General features: G+C 50.3%; 1 protein-coding gene across 6 annotated transcripts in view; it reads right to left on the bottom strand.

Annotated features, from left to right (window-relative positions):
* ZNF385C (zinc finger protein 385C) overlaps nucleotides 1–20,664 on the bottom strand; it is a 1,559,117-nt gene that overhangs the window by 1,238,218 nt on the left and 300,235 nt on the right. For 3 of the 6 annotated variants that reach the window (XM_078645418.1, XM_078645425.1, XM_078645420.1), the window contains one exon: nucleotides 12,261–12,330. The exons of the other annotated variants lie outside the window; for them this stretch is intronic. In XM_078645418.1, coding sequence (XP_078501544.1) covers nucleotides 12,261–12,312 — 52 coding nt within the window. In that variant the 5' untranslated portion in view covers nucleotides 12,313–12,330. The remainder of the gene's footprint in view (nucleotides 1–12,260; nucleotides 12,331–20,664) is intronic. 6 annotated transcript variants of the gene reach the window in all.

The raw sequence follows: 20,664 nt of genomic DNA, 5'->3' as shown, positions 1-20,664 counted from the left end.
TTCTTCTCCCACCCGCCACTCTATCCCTGTCCACTCCACATAATTCCACTCCATGCCACAACACATAATTCAACACGCCACACAATTAAGTGCCACACAATTAAATCTACACTGCATAATTCCACTACACACAACACATTTCAACATCTCACAATCCCACGCCACACAGTTCCACTTCCTATCATTCCACTCCATGTCACAGTTACAATCCAAGAAATTCAGCTCCATATATTTCCACTCTGCTACATACCACATAATTCCACCTCACATAGTGCCACTCCATGCAAAATAATTCCACTCCAATCCACATATTTTCTTCTTTTTTTATGATAATAAAAGGCAAACATTTCAGGCATTACAGAGTTGGCAGTGGCAAGGCAGATAATACGATAGGATACACTACCAACGATGCAGAGTAAGAGGATACTTAACACACAGTCCAGCTCGGTAATATGGCAGTCATAACAATGGTTACATCTTTACACATGTAAGAAGCGATGGAGAACAGGTGTGTGTTATTTACACATTGGAGTTCTAAAAGTGGCCACTCGGAGATTAGGACCCCCTCCACGCCGTCCCGTATATCTATCAGTGTCCGCATCTCTCTTCTCAGTTCCACCGTGTGAGAAATACATATGTCACCCCGGTATTTATTCCACTTTCCCCATTTACTATCCCACTTTTTGGGGCATCTTTGGCCTTTGAACACCGTCTTTTCGGCCACAATGGCATAGTCCATGTCGGTCGCCCAGTCTCTCATCTGTGGCAGCACATCAGATCCCCACTTCTGGGTAATATTACGCTTGGATATGGTCCACAACATAGTCGCCCATGATTGTTCCGTCTGGGTGAGGCCCATGGTGTCTCAAATATTAAGGAGGCAAACCTTGGGGGAAGGATGAATGGGTTTGCTGCAAGCCCTGGTAAGCTGCCGAGTGACCTCTGTCCAATAAGTTTGGATTTCGGGGCAGTCCCAAAGTATGTGCGTGAAAGTACCAGTCTGGTTGCAGCGTCGTAAACAAAGTGAGTCCGGTCTTCTATCCAACCGAAACAACAGCGTTGCATCAAAGTAGACTCTGTGGAGCACCTTGAGCTGAACCAGTCGGAGTCTTAGTGGAATCGCTACCTTCCTAGGGGAAGCGAGTGCTTCCCGCCAGTCATCGTCTTCCATCTCCCCAGGTCGCGCTCCCAGTTCTCCCTCCATTTCAGCATTGGGTCCGTCCGGTTATTTACTCATTTTTTGTACCTAAGGGATATAGCTTTACGGTCCATGGGATCTAACAACGGGCGATGTTCCTAAGGGGAGGAATCTGGAAGGGTAGCATCCCCGGGAGGGCTGAGTCAATCGCGTGGCTTATTTGTAGATATCTAAAGGTCTCTGATGGGGCAAGGTGATATATTCGTTTGTAAGTCCATAAACATGGCCTTTTTACCCTTGACCCAAAGGTCCCCAACCCTGGAAATCCCAATCAAGTCCCACTTGTCAAACCATGGGCAAGCACTAAGATGACCTAAGATGTCTGGTTCCCACAACGGGGTAGCCTTAGTAAGGCAGTTATGCCACCCCAGCTTACGCTGGACTTTGTGCCATACCTCCACCGTGCGGGCCGTGGGGCCGGTCAACCACAGTCTACGATGGTTCCTATTGAGTGCCCTGTTGTATCCCCCTTCCTCATCAGCCAGCGGTCTGTCCGGAAATTAGGGTCGTCGTGTGGACCGAATGCCCATCTGTTGATGGCTGCCAGCTGCGACGCCTGATAGTAAAGGCATAAATCAGGTAGACATATACCCCCATCATACCACCCCATTGGTAAGTTTAGCTACGGTGATCCTTGGGGGCTGGCTGTACCTGAGCAGCTCCCGCACCACCCCTTCGATTTGCGAGAAGTAGGAGTCCGGGATCGGGTGAGGAGTGTTTTCCAGGGCATAGAGAAAGCGCGGGAGAGCGAGCATTTTAAACAAGGAGGCGCGCCCTAACAGAGTCAGGGGCAATGACCTCCAATGCGTGACGTTCCACCGCAGACGTTGCAGGGGCTTCTTAAGATTCTGATCATAAAAAAGATTCACGTCGGGAGTGAGAAAAATGCCCAAGAAGTTAAAGCCCCAATCCACATATTTTCACTCCATGTAACACAATTCAACTCCAGTTAATTCTACTACACAAAATTCCACTCTACGCTACATATTAACACTGCACGCCACATAATTACACTACACAAATACCCATTCCGCTCCAAAACCCATAATTACACTCCCAAAAATTCAACTACACACCTTGCCACATAATTACACCTAACATAATTACATGCAACAAAAGTCCACACAATGCCACACAATTCTACAGCATACAATTCAATGCCACACAATTCCACACCACGGAATATTACACTCCACATACCGCTCCATACTACATAATTCAAATTCACACAATTCCAGTCCACTCCATACCACATAATGAATGCATAAATCTGGATTTGTAAAGCGCACAGCTACTCAGAAGAGTGTCCCAGCACTAGACACAGTAACCAGTGAGGCGAAAGTGCCAGACTTACTTTTAAGAGAAAGCCACATAGCAACACTCCACATAAATGCACTCCATACTAGGCCACATAATTCCACTCAGCATAATTCCAATCAATGCCACAAATTCAACTCCACACAATTCCACTCTACATAATCCACATCAAACCAAATATTTCGACATCATGCCACATAATTCAACACCACACCACAAAATTCCACTCGCTCCATGGCACTCTGTGACACACAATACCACTCCACATAATTATACTCCATGACACACAATCCCACTCCAGGTAATTCCACTACACTCAATACACCCAATTCAACATCATGCTACATAATTCTACTCCAATCCATGCCACTCCACGTAACCCCACACCATGCAACGTAATTCCACTCCATACCATGCCAAATATTTACACTACACACGTCAATGCCACAGCACATACATCAACTCCATAACACATTATTCCTCTTCCCTCCATACCACATAATTCAACTACACAAAATTCCACTTCGCACCATGCCACATAATTCCAACATATAGTTCTACTTCATACCACATAATTCCACTCCACAAAAAGCCACAAAATTCAACTCCACTCCATGCCACATAAATCCACTCAACATAATTCCATTCAAAGCAACCGAGTTCCACGCCGCACAATTCCACCTCACAAAATTCCACTCAACGTAACACAAATTTATGCCACACAATTCCACACCACATAATTCCAAAGACTACCACATAATTCCACACCCCACCAGGTAATTCGATCCTGCAAAACATAATTCCAATCCATGCCACCTCACACCACAATGCAACTCCACATAATTCCACTTTATGCTATAGAATTGCAATCCTCATGATTTCATTAGACACCATACAATATATAATTACACTCCACATAATTTGGCTCAGCGCTACAATTTTACGCCACATAATTCTACACAACACAATTCCACTACACATAGCTTAATTCCACCTCACACCACATTATTTCACCTCACACAGCATAACTTCACAACACACCAAATAATCACACTCCACAGAAAAAAAGGGAAAAGTCAGAAGCAATTGTCTCGAAGGCGAGAACGATTGACTTTGCCAATGCTTGTTATTGTTAGCTTTTCAGTGTTTGGTGTATTGGTGTTGATTGACCTTACTTTCTATGCTTCTCTTACACTTGCTTTATGAAACCCCTCTGATACTTATGGGACTTGTAAACACTATATAAAAATTCCAAATAAAATAATGATGAAGGGGCGTCTGACGCTCGTCGTCAGTGGGAGTCATGTCCATTGAACTTATAAAGTGCTAGCTCAGCCCTGCCTCGCGTGTCAGTGCCCAGCTGCCCACCAGGCCCTGTGCCAGCCTCGCCCGCAGAACGCCGGTATCAAACGGCCCGTTTTCTCTCGGGCTACTTCTCAATGTAGCGTCTGAAGCCCCAGCCCCTCAGTGGAAGCAGGGTTAATGAAACCAAACAAACCCCGGAGAAAGGTGAAAGCCCAGCCAAGCAGACATTAATGAAGGCTTCTTTTATTGGGAACGTCCCCTCCCATAAAGGTCAGGGTTAAAACCGCTGCGAGGAGGCGCCTGCACAAATATGCCTTTAATGACACTTTACGGGGGAGACAAGCTTTTCTGTGTAATACTTGGCTAAGGAACCGACACCTGCATTAAAAAATAAACGGCCTCATTCCCAGATCTGTGCACAGTACCTACAGTAAAAGGTTTGTTCTCCTGGCAAGGCGTCACCTGTTTATCGAAGTTAACTAGAAGAAAAAAGATCGCTAACAGGTTACAGCTCTTGGCATCACAAGTCTCAATTCGAGGCAGAAGAGGCAACGGGTACAACGGCACTCCGGCCTACATACATAACAAGCCAGGAAATAGCGCTTGCTAGCCGAGGTCGATCGTGCTATTTCGAAAAGTGTAAATACAAGTCAATATTGATATCTGTCTCACGGGTACTCATGATACTGATGTCCAAAGTATGGACGAGTTAGTCTTGTTTAGACATACTCCATCACAAAACGCAGGGCCGGACAGGCCTTTTATTCCTTGGAGGCCGCTCTTCAAAGACCACTCACTCCTGGTGCCTCTTTCACTTTTCCAGCTCACTGCATATCATGGGAAGTTTTCAGCAGCAAGAGAGGGGGGACTGGGGGAGGGAGGTAGAGAGAAAGGGATCAGAGGGAAAGAGGAGAGAGAGACGGAGCCTATGGCTGGATGGAAAGAGAGACTGCTCCAGAAGACACGGGTGTAGAGAGCCATCCGGCCTCTCACCTACAATGTTGCCACTTACACACACGCACGCATTCACCCTCGGGACGGGCACGCCCCGAGGTATATATTAAAAGGGCGGAAGACCGCTCGGGGTCTTTCCGGCATACCAGACTAGTGTGTGTGAGTGTCCTTTACTTTGTCAGCAATACGCGCGAGGCCCTGACCTCGCCCCACTACACTGGCGACGAGGCCGGTTCTAAGCCCACGTGTGCCTGACCGCCCTGCCGGAGCCGTCCGCTCCTCACCTGTCTCTGCTGCTGGCCGCTCCTGTTCAGCTATTCTCCAGGGCCGCGAAGCTCGTCCGCCGGCCTGCGGTGCACGCTTGAAGTCGGCTCCCCGCCCACGCGCCTCCCTGGTCGGAGCGCGTTCAGCTGGCGGGAGCCGCCCGGTGAGTGCTTCTCCCCGCGGCCTCTGCCCGGCCCCCGCGCTGCCCATGCTGTCGTCTGCGGGTTTGAACCGCTCCGCATTCAGCGCGAGTGCGCTTTACTAGCGTGCTGCCCCGGAGGGGGAGGGGTGAACAGGGGAGACGCTGCACGTCAGCCCCGAGGCAGGAACACGTGGTGCCTCCAACGCGTCTGGCCCTCTGCTGCCTGCTGCCGTGTCCTGCGCGCCTGGGCTCTCACGAAGAGCCGGTGGGAGTTGTTACTGTCTCCTTCCACGCACAGGAAGGAAAAGAGTTCAGGAAAAAAAAAAAAAGAACCAAAAGGGTGTAAGGCAATAATCTTCCTTCACGGTGGAACAGTGCACGTTGCTACACAGGAGTCAGCTGTGCCATCAAGCATTGGCAAAGGCAATTGTCCCTTCAGTTTGCACATATCCACACAGTGTTCAACTGGTGCCATCAAGCATTGGCCAGTGCAACTGTTCTTTCGTGGCTCACTTTTCTACCTCCGTCCCACGCCACGTGGCCTGCGCAGGTGGGGTGTGATCCAAGGGAAGGATCGACATGATGTCCGACACTGCCACAGGGGGTGCACCCACATGGACGGCCGCACATACCGCCACGCCACGCCCACCTCCACGGCGCGGAGTAGAAACTCGCATAGTCAGCCATGCCCACACTGGAGTGGCCCCGCTTCCGCCGTTCAGCGAGATCGCGGACCCAGCTACTGCGGCGCCGAGATGGAAAGCGTGGCTGGGGCGTTTGAACCTCTACTTTAGAGGCACCAGAGAGACGGATAATACAGTGAAAAGATCACTTCTGATCCTGTATGGGGGCCCAGAAATCTATGACCTATTCGAGTCCCTCCCAAACACCGGCGAGGACGATGACTACGACGCGGCGGTGGCCGCGCTGAACACCCACTTTGATCCCCAGGTCAACACAGACTATGAAAAGTTCAAGTTTAAGCGGGCATGGCAAACTGAGGCCGAATCAGTGGACATGTACTATGCCAGGCTGCGCCGGCTGGCCAGCAGCTGCCCGTTTACTGACGCACGTGAGGAAATCAGGGACCAGATCATTGTAGGTTGCAAATCAAAACTGCTACGGAAGCTCATCCTCAGACAACCGGGCATCACGTTGGACGCCATCCTCGTCCTGGCCCGCTCCCATGAACTGTCGGACTCCAGAGCGGACGAGATGGAGCTGGCGCTCCGATCCCCCATAGCCCCGCAAGCTGCGCCCAAGATGGTGCCCATCAAGGAGGAAACCGTCGACGTAATACAGAGGAGGCCGACGGGAGGTAGAGCTCGACAGTGGCAGACACGGGACACGCAATGTGCCTACTGTGGGGGAGACCATGCAGCGTCTGCTGTGTGCAACGCGAAGGGAAAGACGTGCTCGAAGTGCGGCAGACTCAATCAATTGCCGCGGTGTGCCAAGGAGGACGATACAGGCCCACGGCTCAAAGGGCGCGAGGCGGACATGGACCTCGGTCGGTGTCCTCCAGGGTGAGACAACTGTCGCTGGAAACAGAACACCCGCCGCCTGACACGACAGCCCAAGAACGGAAGCCATACTACGAGGACGAGGAAGACGACGAAGTGTATGTAGTGTCTTACGTCAGCAGGATCTCCACCCGGAAGAGACCACCACCCATGTGCACGATCTCGGTGGAAGGATCGGAAGTTAGAGCGCTGATTGACACCGGAGCCTCTGTGAATGTCATGGACTCTGCCCAGTACGATCAGATGTCGCCAAAACCTGCGCTGGCTCCGACGAACGCTCGGATATACACATATGGAGGCACCGAACCCATGCCGCTACGCGGCGTCATCAACGCCACCATTCGAAATGGAGAGTACACGACGGAAGCCCGGTTCCACGTAACCGAGGGGAGGAAAGGAACACTACTCAGCTGCAACACAGCGGAAGACCTCGGATTGGTCTTCTTCGCCAACCAAGTTCACCAAGCACACGCTGACGCCATACTGGGAGACTTTCCCGCGCTTTTCAGTGGCCTCGGAAAGCTCAAAGGCAAGAAGATCAAACTGCACATAGACACTTCCATCCGTCCCGTCGCTTTGCGTCACAGAAGAGTGCCTTTCAACCTCCGCGCTCAGGTCGAAGAGGAGCTGAAGAAGCTCGAGGACCTCGACGTCATTGAGAAGGTGTCGGGACCAACTCCGTGGGTGTCTCCACTGGTGGTCGCCCCGAAACCCAAACAGCCTGGGGCCATCAGGCTGTGCGTCGACATGAGGCTGCCAAACACTGCTGTGAAAAGGGAGCGCCACATCACGCCCACCATGGACGACATTGTCGCCGACCTCAATGGGGCCAAGTGGTTCTCCAAACTGGATCTTAACGCGGGTTACCACCAGCTAGAACTTGATCAGAGCAGCCGATACATCACGACATTCTCCACCCATGTCGGGCTCCGGAGGTACAAGAGGCTGAGCTTTGGGGTGTCATCGGCGGCCGAAGTCTTTCAAGACGCCATAAGGGAAGTTCTGTCAGGGCTGTGTGGGGTCATCAACTTGAGCGATGACATTCTGATATACTCGAACTCACTGGTGGAGCACCACGCACATTTGAGGGCCACCCTCCAGAGGTTACAGGAACATGGACTGACCCTCCACAAGGAGAAGTGTTCGTTCTACCAAGAAGCGGTGGATTTCTTCGGTTACCGATTCACGCGCGAAGGACTCCGCGTTGACCCAAAGAAGGCGGAAGCTATTCAGAATGCCAGCACACCCAGAAACCCCACCGAGGTGAGAAGCTTCCTCGGGATGGCCACGTACTGTGGCCGCTTCATACCCAACTTAGCCGACCTGGCCGAGCCACTCCGCGCTCTCACGAGACAAGACCATGAATGGGAATGGACAGGCGCAGCAAACGAGGCCTTTCAGGAAATCAAGGCGAGCCTTCTGGACAAAGCCACGATGGCCTACTTCCAGCCACGCCGGAAGACCGAATTGGTAGTGGATGCCAGCCCCGTAGGCCTCGGCGCGGTTCTACTGCAAGAATATGGCCAGAACGACTGGAAACCTGTCGCATATGCAAGCAAGGCTCTCACGGACACTGAAACGAGATATGCTCAAATCGAGCGAGAGGCGCTAGCCATCAAGTGGGCCTGCCAACACTTCCACTTGTACCTCTGTGGTCAACCCTTCACCATCGTGACTGATCACAAGCCACTCCTGCCCCTATTCACCGGGTCCTCCAGGCTTGCACCACCGCGGATTGAACGATGGGCCGTCCAGCTCCAAGGCTACAATTTCACCCTAATCTTCCGTCCCGGCGCCAACAATCCAGCGGATTATCTGTCCAGGCATCCGGACGTCACCAGGAAAGCAGTCTCCCTGGCTGATAGTCCACTAGTGGAGGAATTCGTACACATGGTCTCGGTGGCTGCATGCCCGGAAACCCTCACCTTGCCAGAAATTGGAAGTGCCACCGCCGAAGATGAGACTCTGATCCGTGTCAAGAATGCCCTGGACACTGGAAGTTGGACTCGATTTCTGGAAGGGGCTCAGGGACTCCGCCCGGAGGTTAGCCACGCCAGACAACAACTGTGGCAGGTCCGACATGAACTGAGCGTCGGCGATGAAGGCGTCATACTGAGAGGGCATCTCATCGTAGTGCCTGCAAGCCTTCAACAACAGACCCTCGCGATCGCTCACACGGGTCACCAGGGAACAGCCAAGACGAAGGCCAGGCTTCGCAACAAAGTATGGTTCCCGGCCATGGATCGCATGGTCGATGAGATGGTGCGCTCCTGCCATGCCTGCACCATCACGGGATCAGACCCGCCCCCCGCCCCAATCATCACTGAAGAAGCGGCGACAACACCCTGGACCAAGCTAAGCATCGACTTTGGGAGCTTCCCAGATGGTCGTCACACGCTGGTCGTTGTGGACTCTTTTTCAAAGTTCCCTGTCGTAGAGCTACTCTCCTCCACCGCCTTTGGGCCAGTCAAGAAAGCGCTAGACCACATCTTTGCCACTATGGGGCTCCCGGAGGAGGTGAAGTCGGACAATGGACCCCCTTTTCAAGGGCGAGAGTTCCAAGCATACCTGGAGGGCCTGGGGATAAAGCACCGCAAAATCACACCGTTGTGGCCGCAAGCCAATGGTGAAGTGGAGAGGCTCATGCGGACTCTCAACAGGGCACTCCGCATCGCCGTCAACGATGGAAAAGACCCTGAAGCTGCACTGGACCAATTCCTGAGTGCCTACCGGCAGACCCCGCACAGCACCACCCACTGCGCACCGGCGCATGTCATGTTCAAAAGTGCCCTGCGAGGCAACATCCCAGCATCTTCCACATGGACCCCGGAAGAGAGAGATGGTGGTGCCATCCAAGCACGGAGAATTGTCACCAACCAGAAGGCAAGCGAGAAAAGACACGCCCGACACCCAGGTCTGCAAGAAGGAGACGTTGTTGTGGTGCAAGATCGGCACCCTGGGTGGAAATTTAGAACCCCGTTCGAACCAGAACAGTGGGTCGTGGAGAGGGTTCAAGGAACAATGGTGACGGCCCGCCTCGGCCAACAGACTGTCACACGGAATGTATCTTGTTTCAAACGAGTTAGAGTGCCGGAGGGCACTCCCCAGGAAGCCGATGAAACCATCGACATCGGCGCACATGGTCCGGATGATGGAAGAACAGGGGCCCAAAACTCCGTGCCCCTCCCGAGCTGTGACCAGTCAGGAGAAGACAGGCGTCACCTTGGTGTGCCCCGAAGTGAAGTAACTAGGGACACTTTTTCTTCCCGAGATGAAACGACAACCCCGGCCGGGGCTGTTGAGTCTCCTGCCCGGACCAACCACAGATACCACCTGCGGCCCCATCCAGGGCCGAGCCAAAGACTTCGAGACTATATATGTACTTCCCCATAGCTATCATGTGGGGATGGTTTATATGTGAACTAAATTGAAGGAGGGATGTAGAGAGCCATCCGGCCTCTCACCTACAATGTTGCCACTTACACACACGCACGCATTCACCCTCGGGACGGGCACGCCCCGAGGTATATATTAAAAGGGCGGAAGACCGCTCGGGGTCTTTCCGGCATACCAGACTAGTGTGTGTGAGTGTCCTTTACTTTGTCAGCAATACGCGCGAGGCCCTGACCTCGCCCCACTACAACGGGGAGTAGGGCTGGTTTGAACATTTTTGACAGGGCTGCTTTCGGTTCCCCATTCCAGCCCTGACACAGCAGACGGGACATCCGTCCCTTACTGACAGATTATCCTGTCCGCCAAAGTCGGCCCCGCCAGGGATAGAACCTGTGACTTTCAGGTCACACATAAACCTCACTTCACTAGGCACATTATACGTGCAGATCACTGAAGATGGACAGTTTTGACTTTCTAGCACTATTACTAGCATCATTGAACTCAGAGACAGGAAAAGCACGGGTTTTAGCAGTCCAGCTGGGAACAGGGTCGGGGAAAAACTGTTGACTTCCCCGAAGAAAAAAATAGGAGTTTCACAACAAACTGTACAGGTGTGTGAAGTTGCAAAGCCTTCCCTCTGCAAACATCATGGAGTATAAACGTTGCAAGCTTCACACACTTTACAAAGAAAGTCAAGTTTTAAAACAGTAACAGAGAAAAACAACTTCTGACAGTAGCCTTTTCAAAAAACAATCTTAGTAAAACCTGATAAAGGGAGAACTGTCAGCACAAACACTCTTTGCACCTGTGTCTGCTCCAGGTATTCTGCTTAAGGCAGTGTTTTGCACACACTATTTAACTCCAAGTAGAACTTGAAGGAAACAGCCAGTGTGAAAATTCGGGCCCAAGTGTCATTGCACGTTAACCGTAACTGAAGTTGTCAAACCCATACATGCCAACATTTATGAAGAGAAAAGAGGGAGATTTCTAAAAAAAATTCGGGAGAATGTATTTTCCCCATTGACTGCTCCCTCTGCAAACATGGAGTATTTTCAAAACGGTGCAAGCTTCATATACGTACAAAGATTGTCAAGTTTTAAAACAATAACAGAGAAAAACAACTTCTGACAGCAACCTTTTCAGAAAACAATTTTAGTAAAACCTGATAAAGGGAGAACTGTCAGCACAAACACTCTTTGCACCTGTGTCTGCTCAAGGTATTCTGCTTAAAGCAGTGTTTTGCACACACTATTTCCTCCAAGTAGAACCGGAAGTAAACAGCCAGTGTGAAAATTCGGGTCCAAGTGTCAAAGCACGTTAACCGTAATTGAAGTAGTGTGAAACCTATATATGCCAACATTTAAGAAAAGAAAAGTGGGAGATCTCTAAAAATAAATTCGGGAGAATGTATTTTCCCCATTGACTTCTATTGAGGCCTGAATCTGGTTACTGTCACGTATGGGCTATGCAAGTCTGCTGCAAGATCGGATATTTGAAACGCAACTGTAATTTTTTTTTCTTACCCGTCCAAAGCACGGAGAAAGCGCTATGGCAGGCAGAGAGAGTGTGATGTAAGTGTTGTACACTGGCCTGCAGGAGCAGGTTACTGGCAGTGCATACACCGAGTTACACAACACAAGGCCCTTTCAGCCAAAACCCCTCAGGAATTGGGTTTTTGCATGCAGGAATCAGGAAGGGGGAGATTAGTCTTGAAATAAGTAGACTCTCTCCTGAATCGAGAGGGTTGGTATGTATGCAAACCAGTTGCATAATTGATTTTTAACCTAACTTTCCACTGTCTGTCAGGCATAAATAGAACCTGCAAAAGGTGATGGGGAATGCTTGCAATACGTCTAACCACTGGAAAAAGCTCAATGTAGCATTCCATCTATATGCAAATCAGTCTTTTTTTTTTTTGTCCTCATCTCACCATATAGCAACTGCAAATAAATGCAAGAAACCATCCTACCAACCGGGGCGCCCCAGGCTTCTGCAATTGCATTGGCTGTAGGCCAAGCCAGGCCAGCTTCTTTGGATGAAGCTTGATGTAATCATTGGACTTAAGGGCTTCGGATCAGTCTCATTTCTCTACCCCATGCTGAAAACTGTGACCAGATATTACATCCATTATCATTCGAATAGCCCAAGTCCAAACGTGCCATACCCAATGTAGCCCTCAGCCAGTTCTCGTACAGCGGGGCCGTGAATCCTTCCATATCTTGCAGATCTCCCTCCTAGCAATAAGAATAAAGTACATAAGCAAGCCTCTTTGTGTAGCAGACAAAGAATTCATCAAGTTATTATCAATACCAAATATCACTATTGACAAATTCAAATTGATCTCAAATCTTAAAAAGTCTCCAAGGGCGCATCCCACGTTCTGCCAAAACTGATTTAACATGACACATTCATAAAATAAGTGTACATCATCAGCCGGGGGAAAAAATGCAAATCAGTCTTGATAGGAGCCAGTTCAGGTTGAACTGCAAAGCCAGGTCCCCTCTGCACAGGAACACAAACAACCCAATACCTGTTTCAGCCTGACTGGGCTCATTCAGTCGGATGTTGCTTGGTTCCAGTGGCACGTAAGCAACAAGACCCAACGCTGGGCATATCCTTGGCCACGTAGGACATTACATCAAACACACAAAAGGTGTTGGAAGGAATGCTTGCAATAAGTCTAACCACTCGCAATGGCTTGGGGTAGAATTACAACCCATCAAATAGGAATGGCCCAGACTAAACTCTCAAGCAAGGTCTGCTCTGAACCAGAGCACAACCAGCCCGGGGCGGGTCCTGCCGCTCTCAGTAATTATAAACTGACTTTGAAAAGGTCCCCTACAGCCCCCCATATTCTTGCCTTAACGTTACTGGCAAAAAAACACAAAATTCTTAAGGTAATTGCCACCTCAACAATTCAGTCCTTGCTTACATTACACGTTTCGTTTCAACCTGGTTCCCCGAGAGTATTTGCTTTTCCCAGATGTGGTGTTTCCTTTATGTTTTTTGTCAAGCGACTTAGAACTCTTGAATAGTGAATAAACTGAACTGAGTCACCTTTTTTTTTTTTATTTAAAAGTTTTTATTGTTATAAAAAGGGAACATACAGATATATAAGTGGAATATACATTGGCAGTTTTTTTATATCTACAGTCCATTTGTGAAAGCCCGCTCTTTTCGTTTGTTTTCCCCCAGTTAAGAGGGGGGGGGGTGAAGGAGAAAGAAGGAGAGAAGAAAGAAGGGGGGGGTGTCTTCCTCCGATACTCGTCGGGAGTCTACTTGTCGTTGTGTCGTTACTGGGTCTTTCTCAGGTGCTCGTCGAGTGGGCCCCACATGTGTACTTTAGCGTTGTGCTCCTTAGAGAAATTGCCTGTGATGTTGTCTGCTCCTCTCAGGAAGGTGACCCAATTAATCCATGTTTTAAAGTTTGCTTTGGCAGTGTTCTTCCAGTTTGTCAGGATTATTTTTAGGGCTGCTGTGAGGAGCAGGTCCAGTAGGTCTCTCTCTTCTCTGCTGTTTAGGTTCGCGGTCAGGTGTTCTGTTGCTAGGCTTGCGAAGCTGATTGTTAGGTCTGCTTTGAGAATGTCGTTTATGAAGGTGTTGATCTGTGTCCAGAACCTTTTGACTTTCACGCATTTGAAGATGAGGTGCTCGAGGGTGCCTTCTTCTTTCTGGCAGTTCCAGCAGTTGCCCGACTCTGCAATGCCGACCTTGTGGAGCTTGGACGGTGTCCAGTAGGCCCTGTGGAGGAGCCAGAATTTGGTTTGCGCTAGCTGTGGGGTGACTTTGTTTGTTGTCGCTGAGCTCCACATTTTTGCCCGTTCTTTTTCATTTAGTTGCCTGCCTAGGAGTGTTTCCCATGTGTTGGTTATTTTCTTGTTTTGCGACGGTGTAGAGGGGCTCAGGAGCTTGTAGATCTTTGCAGTTTGGTGGCCTGCTGAGTTGAGGGTGTGCATGTATTTGATGATGCTTCGTTCCTCTCTGTGTAGGTTAGCTTTCGTTATAGCTGTCTTGATCTTGAGGAAGTTGTAGAGCTCTTGGTTCGGGAGGTCGTGTAGCTGCTGTAAGTTTTGGAATGTCAACGGTTCCTGTTTGGTTTCCATCTGTTTGGGGAGACTGATTCCTTTCTCGATCCATATGTCGTTGTGCATTGTCGCTCCGTGGTAAGTTACTTTTGTATTGAACCAGATAGATTCCCATGCTGTGCCTTTCAACTTCTGCATCATGCGTCTGTCTATTTTCATCAGCGCTTCCCTCGTGTGTTTCAGTATTGGGTTGGACCTTTGGGGGTGTCTGTTTGCTGTTAGAAGAGCTATTGGCTTGAGGCCTCCCAGGATGTCTTTCTCTACCTCTAGCCAGACTGGTTTGTATGTTTGGGTGTCGTCTATCCAGGCTATACCCTGCCTCGCCAGGCAGGCCGTCTGGTATGTTTTGAAGTTTGCCAGATTGAGGCCCCCAAGGTCCTTTGTTAGTCTCAGTTTCTGTAGGCTTATTCTGGGTTTTTTGTTTTTCCATAGGAAGATGTTGATAAGTTTGTCTAGTCTCTTGTGGAAGGCTTCTGTCATCGGGAGTGGTAGCATTGTTAGCGTGTAGTTTATCGCCGGCGTTATCATCATTTTGATGGTTTCTATGCTCCCCCACCAGCTTATGTATTTTGGCGACCATAGTTCTAGTCTTTCTTTTATTTTTTTCAGTGTGAGGTCCTCATTGTGCTGGAGCGTTGATGTGAGGTCTCTTCCAAAGTGCAGTCCTAGGTATTTTAGTGGTTTCGTCTGCCATGCCAGTCCGGAATCCCCGAGGACCTCTCTTGTGGTGTGGACGTTCATTGGCTTGCACTCCGATTTATCTTTGTTGAGTTTGTAACCTGAGGCTTCCGCGTACTCTCCTATTGTGTCCATGAGCGCTTTTATTGACGGAGATGGGTTTGTGGTTGTGATTAGGATGTCATCTGCATACGCCGCTAGTTTGACTGTCTTCTCTTTGACCTTGACGCCCGTTATTCCTGTATTGTCTCTAATTCTGGCTAGTAGGGGTTCCAGAGCCAGCAGGAAAAGGCCGGGGGAGAGGGGGCATCCTTGTCTGGTGCCTCTTCCTAGTGTGAGCGTTTCGGATGTACTTCCGTTCACCACTATTTTTGCTTTTGGTTTGTTGTAGAGGGCCATCACCATTGCTATGTATTTTTCCCCAGTCCGAATCTTCCCATGCAGTTTCTTAAGAACGGCCACGAGACTCTGTCAAAGGCTTTTTCCGCGTCCAGCGCTATCATGACAGCCTGTTCACTGCTTCATGCTGTGTGATTGATCAGATGGCACAGTAGCCTTGTGTTGTCCTGCGATAGCCTGCTTTTGATGTATCCCACTTGTGAGCTGTGGATGATGTCTGGAAGAACTTTGTTTAGTCTATTGGCCAGTACCTTTGCGTAGACTTTGCAGTCAACATTTATTAACGAGATGGGTCTGTAGTTCTGAGGGTACTGTGTGTCTTTCCCCTCCTTGGGGATTATAGTGATGTTGGCTTCGCTCATGGACTCCGTCATCTTGCCGTTCTGTATGCAGGCCGAGTATGTTTGTGCCAGTAGCGTTCTTATGTGGTGACCGAAAGTTTTGTAGAACGTGGTGGAGTATCCATCTGGTCCTGGCGCTTTGTTCTGTTTTAGCTGGCTGATTGCTGCTTCAATCTCTTTTTCTGTTATATCGGCTTCGAGCGACGCCCTCTCCTCCTCTTTGAGTTCTGGCAGATTGGTGTCATTGAGAAGAGTGAGTCCTGCGTCTTTGCTCAGGTTCTTATCCTCGGCGTATAGTTCTTGGTAGAACTGTCTGAAGACTTCTAGTATTCCTTTGTTTGTTGTTTGGGACTTGTTGGTTCGGTCCGTTATCGCTGCGATCGTGTGCTGCCTTTGTTTTGCCTTTAGATAGGATGCCAGCTGTTTCCCTGCTTTGTTTGCTGCGCACAAGTTGATGGATTTGAATTTTGTTAACCAGGAGCCTGCTCTCTCGCTTAGTATCTTGTTCAGTTCGTATTTCTTCTTCGTGAGCAAGGTGAGTGTGTTCTTATCTGTTATGTTTGCGCAGTGACCTCTCTCCAGTGCTTTTATCTCCTCCTCTATTTCGGAGATTTTTTTGTTTCTGCCTCTGTTCATCCTTGATTTGATGTTGATCAATTTACCCCTTAGTGTCGCTTTGAGTGCGTCCCTTATGATGCCCTTCCCTACTTCGCCATTGTCATTGTTTTTGAGGTAGTCTCTAATTGCTTCATCAATTTCTTTCACGTTTTCTCTGTTCTGCAGGATGTTGTCGTTTAGTCTCCATCTTCTCGTTGGGTTTTCGTTGTGTTTGCCGCTCAGAGTGAGTGATACGTGAGCATGGTCTGAGATGGTTATTGGAGCTATCTCCGTTTCTTCTATAAGGTGCGTGTGTGTGTTGGACATCAGTATGTAGTCAATCCTACTGTAGGAGTTGTGTGGGTGTGAGTAGAACGTGTACTCACGCGCCGTTGGGTGCTGTAGCCTCCATGGGTCTGCTAGGTGCTGTTTGATGCACAGGTCTTTCAGGGTGTTGTTGTTGTGGGAGTCATGGCTTGGTCTGTTTGGGTGCCTGTCCGTTGCCTGGTCCATCGTCTTGTTCATGTCCCCTGCTAAGACCAGGAGGTCTTCTTGGGGTAGGTCGGATAGTTTGCTGTTCACTTCCTGCCAGAATTTTTTATCTTCAGAGTTTGGTCCATATATGTTGACTACGTGTATTCTGTTGCTCCCTTTCTGGACGCTTGTTATTAGCATGCGTCCATCCTCGTCTGCTTCTGTTTTTTGTGTTATTAGGTTGGACCTCTTGCTTAGGATCGTTATTACTCCTCTTTTCTTTCCTTTTGCCGGCGAGCAGAGTACTTCCCCTATCCATCTTGCTTTGAGTTGCTTTGCTTCTTCCTCTGAGAGTTTGGTCTCTTGCAGCGTGTATACGTCCCCCTTTAGTTTGGCCAGGTGCTCTAATATTTTCCTACGTTTGACTGGATGGTTCAGTCCTTTAACGTTCATGGATACCACCTTCAGGTTTGTGGTCAGGCTAGCTTTTGTTGGGTCTGTCACGGTGGTGCGGTGTTTTCGCTGGTGTTTCTGCTTTCCTTACGTTTTGGCGCTGGTCTGTATATCCATGCTCCGTGGTGCACCTTGTGACCCCCCCCAGGGGTTTGGAATGCACGGTGTGGGATGAGAAGTGAGGAAAGGATAAAGTGGGGGGTGGGAAAAGAAAAATGAAAAAGGAAAGGGAATTTTTTTGTTACACAAATGCTAGCTGTATCATCTACCGTCCTGTCCACCTGTCCCGCCCTCCCCCTCTGTCCGCCCCCTCCCACCCTCCCCCCCTCCCTCCGCCAGTAGAAAAACGGGTGTGCGACAGCAAGGGTCCTCACACTCCCCCCCCCCCCAAGTCCTTGCATAGTCTCTACTGTTGAGTTATAGTCTCTACTGTTGAGTTGTGCATACGCCATGAAGGTCCGTCTGTAGAGATGGGAGAGAGCAGGGAATAAACACTAAAATAAAAAGGATATGGCTATTGTTGTTCTCCCTCTCCTTCCTTCCCGTAGTTGTGATGGCGATGCTGAGGTAGCTGCGGTTGGTTTTGTGTGCGTTTGTCTGAGGTAGATTAGTTCGTTTAAGTTCGAGTTCTATACGTGTACGTTGCGCCTTCCTCATTCCTCCCCTTCGTTCGTTTCATCTGAGGATGCTCTTCGCTTTGCACCTGGGCTTGGTAGCTCCATTTCTTCTGGAGCCGGGCCTTGTAGGTATCTGTGTAGGTCGTTGGGGTCGTCGAAGATTCTGCTTCCGTGCCTGTCTGTTATTCTCATTTTGGAAGGGCCTGCAAAGGTGAATGCAATGTTCTTTTTGCGCAGATGCTCTCTCTGGGCTAGGAAGCCTTTCCTCACCTCAACTGTTAGCCTGGAAAAGTCTTGGGTGATTGTTACCTTTTTCCCGTTTATCAGCATCGGGCGGCCTTTCCTGGCTGCAGTGAAGTTCGTATGGTTGTCTCTTAACGGCTTGCATATTATTGGTCTGGGGGCGTTGCTGTTCGCTTGTTTTCTGGCTGGTATGCGGTATGCTTTGACAATTTCGAGCGGTTTGTCATAGCTGAGTCCAGTAAGTTTGGGGATTAGAGTTTCCAGCATTAGGGCGCATGCCCCAGGTGTGTCTTCTTCCTCTTCGGGCACTCCCAAGAGTCTTATATTCCCTTTGCGGCTTCTGTCCTCTTGCTCCGCCATGGCCTTTTGTAGTGCTGTGGTTCTCTTTATCACCAAACCCAGGTCTTTGTGTGCCACATTAGCATGGTCTTCCAGCTGGCTTATTCTTTTCTCCGCATCATCGATTCTGCCGTTGGCCTTGCTTTGCTCTGCTCTAATCGCTATCAGTTCCATCTGGATACTGTCCACTGTCTTTTTTGTGGCCTTTGCTAGCTCGTTTCCTTCCGTTATTTTCCTCAGGAGGGTGTCCAGTGTGGTGGTACCGTCACCTTGGCTGCTACGCTCCTTGGCCGGTGAGGCAGGCGTTTCGTTCTTGCTTTTTTTCAGGTCGTTTGTGACTTGTTTGCCATCTCTCCCTGCCATGGCGTCGAAGCCTCTTCTGACCTGGTGCGTCTGGGGTCTCCCTTCTGTTAGTTGTTGTTTTGAGGCGGTCTTTTTTTGCCCCTTTTCTTCTTTGTTTCTCAGGGTGTTTGTTGCTGTTAGGGAGCTGTCCCTGAACCTGGGTGGCCACTTGACCACTCTAGTTTTGGTCCTGTGCTCCGCCAGCCTCTTGCGGTGTCCCCCCCTCTGTGTCTTGCCTTCGTTGCACTCTTTCAGGCTCTGTTTCTTGTCGCTTTGCTGCTTCTGCTAGGGGTGTCGACTGGTTGGCCGGGGGTACCGGCCTAACTCTGGCTTGATGTTGCACGACTAGTGGCAGTTGCGGTTCTTTCCACCCTGCCCGGGGTTGGCCTGCTGCTTTTTGTGCTTACGGCATATGCTCATTCATTGCTTATCTTGGCGTGCGTCTTGTTTGGCAGCCCCTTTTTGCACCTTGCTTCGTGCCCGCTGTCGTTACGACTACTGCCTGCCCGCTTCCGCCGCTATTTTTAGGTTGGCCACTCTAAGGGGGTGCGTGGACGCTCTTTCTGACCGGCAGCTCTGCGCTGTGTTGGTTGCGCGTTGTTGCTGTCTCTGCTCGCTCAGGCCCGTCTCCCCCGCGCCGTTGCTTCCCCAAGATGGCCGCGCGCTTGCCTCAGTGCCTTCCCTAAGATGGCCGCCCCCTTCTTCTGTGCCTCCCCAAGGTGGATGCGCGTTACTGCTGTCCCTGCTCGCTCAGGCCACTCTCTGGCAGGGTATTGCGTTTGCACCTCGGGGGTGGGGGCAGGGGGTGCATGGGAGCTATTTCTGACCGGCAGCTCTGCGCTGTGTTGGTTGCGCGTTGTTGCTGTCTCTGCTCACTCAGGCCGTCTCCTCCGCGCCGTTGCTTCCCCAAGATGGCCGCTTGCTCGCCTCAGTGCCTTCCCTAAGATGGCCACCCCCTTCTCCTGTGCCACCCCAAAGTAGATGGCTTGTACTTATTTGCTCGTCTCAAGTCTCTGTATTAGGTAAGCGCTGTTCCTGCTGTGCGTCGGCTACTTGACTCGCTGGCGGGGCCGCTTCCTGCCTAGAGCGCTCTTACTTGGAGGTGACTTGGTGGTGCCGCTCTACGCTTTCCGGCTACCGCTTCCTCTGGGACCTCTTGCGTTCATCAGTCTACTGGCCTGTTGCCTCTCTGCCAACCACGTTCCTCGACTTGCAGTTCCCTTTACTAGCACCGTCAAGGTCTTCTGAGTGATTCTGCGTTCCTGGTGCCTGTGTTTCGCCCGGGTGTACGACCCCACCTTGTAGTGTAACTAAGATGGCCGCCCCTAGCTTTGTTTCCTCTCCCAAGATGGCCGCCGTGTGTGTTGTCTTCCTCGTCGTCGGAGGGGAGGAATCGCTCGCCACTTCGCATGCGGGTTCGAAAAAGGGATAACTCTACCCCTTCTACGGGCCTCTGGGGGGGTCTGCGCTTTCCTGAGTTCGGGCGCTCTTACTTGGTGGCTGGGTGGTCTTGCGTCTCAGCTTATCCTCTCTGAGATCTCTCCGCCATCTTGCGCTTCCCCTTTCCTCCTTCAGCTCGCTTCTTTTCCTCTTTCCTCCGCTTCTTTGGTGGACGCAGCCCGACTTGAAGCAGTTCTGGTGGTGCCCCTTGTGTTCATGCACCTCCTCTTGTGACCGTTGTCGCGTTTCTCCGCGTTTCGCCTCTCCTGCTCGCCGTTCTTTGACTTGGGGGTCGGGAGCTCCGGACTTAGGTCTGCTGCCTCCTTGCCATCCAAGCCACGCCCTCGAACTGAGTCACCTTTAAGAGTCTGGGTGAGTGTTCATGACAGGGCATGATTGAGGGCTCTAACGGGAGAGTTTCTCACCGTTCCCGTAAGTTGCTCAGACTACATGTTCATCCCACTCTCGGCCTCACTGTACAGAGCACAGAATGACTGTCACATATGTACCAACTGTAATTATCATTTTATGTGAAAGTGAGTGAAGGAAGTGTGTAAAGC

Source organism: Lissotriton helveticus, chromosome 5_1 (assembly GCF_964261635.1).
Source record: "Lissotriton helveticus chromosome 5_1, aLisHel1.1, whole genome shotgun sequence".
Lineage (NCBI taxonomy): Eukaryota > Metazoa > Chordata > Amphibia > Caudata > Salamandridae > Lissotriton > Lissotriton helveticus.
The sequence above is the reverse complement of the archived record's forward strand: the minus strand, read 5'-3'. Positions and strand labels throughout refer to the sequence as shown.